Source organism: Bidens hawaiensis, unplaced genomic scaffold (genome assembly GCF_021521415.1).
Source record: "Bidens hawaiensis isolate Kalapana, Puna unplaced genomic scaffold, B.hawaiensis_p1.1 tig00021656_1, whole genome shotgun sequence".
Classification (NCBI taxonomy): domain Eukaryota; kingdom Viridiplantae; phylum Streptophyta; class Magnoliopsida; order Asterales; family Asteraceae; genus Bidens; species Bidens hawaiensis.
Genome location: NW_027493363.1, coordinates 189,235 through 193,157, shown reverse-complemented (window position 1 = coordinate 193,157; position 3,923 = coordinate 189,235). Strand labels below are relative to the sequence as shown.

The 3,923-nt window shown below is 35.6% G+C and overlaps 1 protein-coding gene across 1 annotated transcript; it reads right to left on the bottom strand.

Annotated features, from left to right (window-relative positions):
- Positions 1-738: 738 nt before the first annotated feature.
- Positions 739-2,543, bottom strand: LOC143563927 (uncharacterized). Its single transcript, XM_077051350.1, has 6 exons — positions 2,285-2,543; positions 1,991-2,125; positions 1,849-1,904; positions 1,569-1,738; positions 1,341-1,454; positions 739-758 (listed from the first exon to the last, which is right to left on the bottom strand). The coding sequence occupies exons 1-5, from the start codon at positions 2,541-2,543 to the stop codon at positions 1,451-1,453; spliced, it is 624 nt and encodes a 207-aa protein (XP_076907465.1). The 3' UTR covers positions 739-758; positions 1,341-1,450.
- Positions 2,544-3,923: the final 1,380 nt, after the last annotated feature.

Below are 3,923 nucleotides of genomic sequence, written 5' to 3'. Positions count from 1 at the left end.
GAAGACTATAAAGCAGGTCGCAGATGCATTCACAAAAAGTTTGTTTGGTCCTAAGTTGCTAAAGTTCTGCAATGAGATGAATTTGGGCCAGCGGGAGTGTTAAAAATTGAATTTAGAGCTAGCTGTACATTGTCTGTCACATGGAGTGTTTGGTTCATCAGTTTAATTTTAGCATGTGTCCAATTTATATTTATGATTTACTTTTTCTGCAAATTGTATGTTCCTATAAAGTTTAGGTAATTTACGTTAAGGAGTAGTGCTGTTTCCTACTTTTAAGCTAGTTTTCTTTTTCCATTCATGTAATTGCTTTTTCTATGTTGAATTAATCAAGTCAGTTTCCAGAAAATAGTGAATTCATTCTTCCTTATTTTCCTGCATTTTCAATTCTCATACCATCATATTCAACTTTTGAGATCCACTGTCTTTATCATTTAGCGCTATACGCATAAAGAAAAGCAAAAAAAAAAAACGTCTCAACATTTTATTTAGTTTTAGGCCTCCGAGTACGTTGAGCTGGCCCTGAAGTCATGACAAGACAATGATAACAAAAACTGGAATATGAACTCTAAAATGATAAAAAGTAAAAAAAGAACCCCAAAATGAATAAAGTTTTATTTATACGTACATCGTCACGTAGTAATGTAGCATATATCGTAATGGCTTCCCTAAAGAGGGTGCAACAATGGATAATCTTCATGCATTCTTTGCTCAGTAAGAAAATCGCCTTCCTTTTGTGGAGTCCATAACACGTGGACTCCCTGCAAAAATTTAGAAACACAACATGATTTATTGGCTGGCTAGTAACACAAGAGCACATAGGCCACACTATAATACTGGTTGCGGCTAAATGAAGTCCTGATAGAGTAACGAGTCGATGGGGTGGATGCCTTGCAGACGATTCTTGTCCACTTTTATTAAATTTAATAAAATAATTAAGGGGGTGTTTGGGTGAGCTTTTAAAACTTGCTTATTTGTTTGTTTGTTTATTGAAAAGCAAAATGTGTTTGGCAAATCTCCTCTAAAAGCTTCAAATTGGAGCTTTTCAAAAGTTGTTTTTGCTTTTCAAAAAGCAAATAAGCAAAAAAGCAATTTAAAAGCTTACCCAAACACCCCCTAATTATGACTACGAAAATTTTGGTATTACAAAAATAATTCAACCTTTTTAAATAAAATGATTTAGGAGGTATGATTTCAACCTGTTTGACAATTGTGACACGTTCAACCTTTTTAAATAAAATGATTTAGAGAGGAAACGATAGAGGTGACACATTTGACCATAAAACAGAATCCAAATTCATGATTTATGGGTTAAAAAACAAGTGCATGGTGACAGTACTCACCATAATTCTGCCTGAAGGGATAGATGCCAAGTTTTGCAAGGCATCCTTCAATTGCGCACTGCTTTCGATAGGTGGCAGTTGAGGTACAATATCAGCAGCCACAATGATAATTACCTTCAATAAGAAATGTTTTGTAGTCAAGGTATGTTGTACAATTGAAATAATAATTTAACAAGGAATACAATACAAATTGTTAAATGGTAACCGAATTTCAGTTTTGAAACTAACCACAATATACTCGTTAGGGAGCCCACTATAACTATGACTTGTTGCACTTCTGTTTCTGATGTTGTTATGTTAACATTGCCCGCAGTCACCTCATCAAATTTAGCACTTTCTTCATTAGTTAGTTGATTAAACCGTTCCTCACATTCCACTACACTGCTCATCGCATCCACCTGCACGACATAATAAACCAAAATTCACGGATCCAAAAAATGTAACAAAACTTAAAATTCAAAATTTCAAGCGGAAACAAGATGTTGGAAGAAATAGTCTAGTGGCTTACTAAAGAATAACCAGAAATGGAATAATTAGAGTGCCAAAGCAGAGATAGTATCGACTCTGCAACAAAAACAAAAGCATAATCAACGATTATTTATAACTATCAGGATTTGTTACACATCATAACTGATAACACCATTTATTACCTTGTAATACAAAGTTCCAGCCCTTTGAGGTGGATGTATCAGCCACCTCAGCAATCCGATTGATATCCTGTTGCAGTGATCTACCCGTATTCAACGATCCAACCTTAAAAACTACAAGGTTAGTAATTACCACAACTGACGCATCATTTTAAAAATATGTTGAAAAATTTAAATACCTGAAGCATGACAACACTGTTTTGTGGAAGATGTTGTGAACCAACAGTACATAGTACAAGGACTACCAAAAAAAAACTAAACAAAGAAATAAAAAGAGATCCACAAAACCACTATCACTTGGCTTGGCTTCATTTGGCGCCTTCACCGGGGCCCTGCAGCTGGTCGCACGGCTAGAAGAATGATAGGACGGGCTAACAAACATATTGTAACTATGACTAGAAGGAAATGCACTCTCACCCATCATCCCGCCCGAAGCAGCGAAATGGTGATGATCATATAAAAATAATAATCCCAATAAAGAGCGAAGTGGGCTTAAATATGAGGGTTGTTGGGTGGAGTTGAACTTGCATTCTAACAGAAAAGGTGTGATCGCCATCAGAGAATGAGAATGTGATGGTGGTGGTAAATACCTATATTTTCTTGATTGTAATATATTAGGAACAAAGTATTCGACAAAGATATGATCGAATACATTTATTTGTGATCGTCTTATATTCGTAGTTAATACTCTTTCCTACTTTATAGGTGGGTGTTATGTGTTGATAAAGATCACCCAATCAGTTACCTAGCTAGACACTTTTATGGTAATTCCCATCTTCTTAACCATTACATAAATTGCATACAATTTCCTTATATTATTTTAACATTATATATTAAACTTATATAACATAACCAAGGAACCACGGACATAACCATCTTCATTACACAAATACACACAAATCTATAATCCAAATAAACCAATGTTGACATTGATAACAAATTGAAATATGACCCCTAAAATGTTAAATAAACCAAAGTGGATGTGGGTTTGTAAATCCCGTCATCATCTATAGACTATAGTGATGCAGCAAATATCATATTGGGTTACCTAATTAAAAAGAATGCATCAATGGATAGTCTTCACGCATTGTTTGTTCTGCTAGAGAATCATCTGCCTTTTGTGGGGTTCATAACACCTGGGCTGCCTGTGAAAAGTTACAAAAAAAAAAAAAAAAAAAAACTCATGATTTAAGGACTAGAAACAGAACCCAAATCTACCCGTTTTAAAGGTGAATGGGTCAAAATGCCACCTCAAAATTCATAATTTATGGGCTTCAAAACAAGTTCATATAGTTCTTACCATAATATCGCTTGAAGGGATAGAGGCCAGCTTATGCAAGGCCTCCTTCAATTGTGCACTGCTTTTGATAGGTGGTAGTTTAGGTACACCACGAGCCGCCACGATGATAGTAACCTTCAACAACAAAAGTTTTGTAGTCAAGGAATGTTCAACACAATTTTAACATAGAAGTACCGAATATCTAGAAAAAAGTGTTTTGTGTTAACTCGGTCCATTTCTATCCAAAATAAGATACACGTTCCACCATTTTGGCACCTCATAAGAGCAAGAAACATGTTAAAGATCATGGAAACATGTTAAAGATCATCATATAAAAAAGTACTAACCACAATGTATCCATCAGGGAGCTTAGGACTCTGACTTGTTTCACTTTTCTTTCTAATGTTATTGACATTGACCAGAATTTTTTTTGAAAGAGGGGCCAAGTTACAAGGGATAATCCCAAGGGGGGCTGGAATTTTTTTTTTCAAAAGAGGGGTTACCTCCTTTTGTAACGGCGGGGAGATATATGTAATAGGGGTATCAGTCGATGGCAGGGTACAAGGTTCTCCCCTCTCTTATAAATGGCGGTGGGTTTGAAAAAGTGGTCTCCTCTCCATTGTCAATGGCGTGGACTGCAAAATAATACTCCCCTCC

What these genes read in the sequence shown, in the direction of transcription:
- LOC143563927 (XM_077051350.1), bottom strand. Translation starts at nt 2,543, where the DNA reads ATGGCGATCACACCTTTTCTGTTAGAATGCAAGTTCAACTCCACCCAA. An exon ending in CTGGAACTTTGTATTACAAG is followed by an intron (nt 1,905 to 1,990) that starts GTAATAAATGGT and finishes TTTTTGTTGCAG; the next exon opens with AGTCGATACTATCTCTGCTT. An exon ending in CCATTTCTGGTTATTCTTTA is followed by an intron (nt 1,739 to 1,848) that starts GTAAGCCACTAG and finishes TATGTCGTGCAG; the next exon opens with GTGGATGCGATGAGCAGTGT.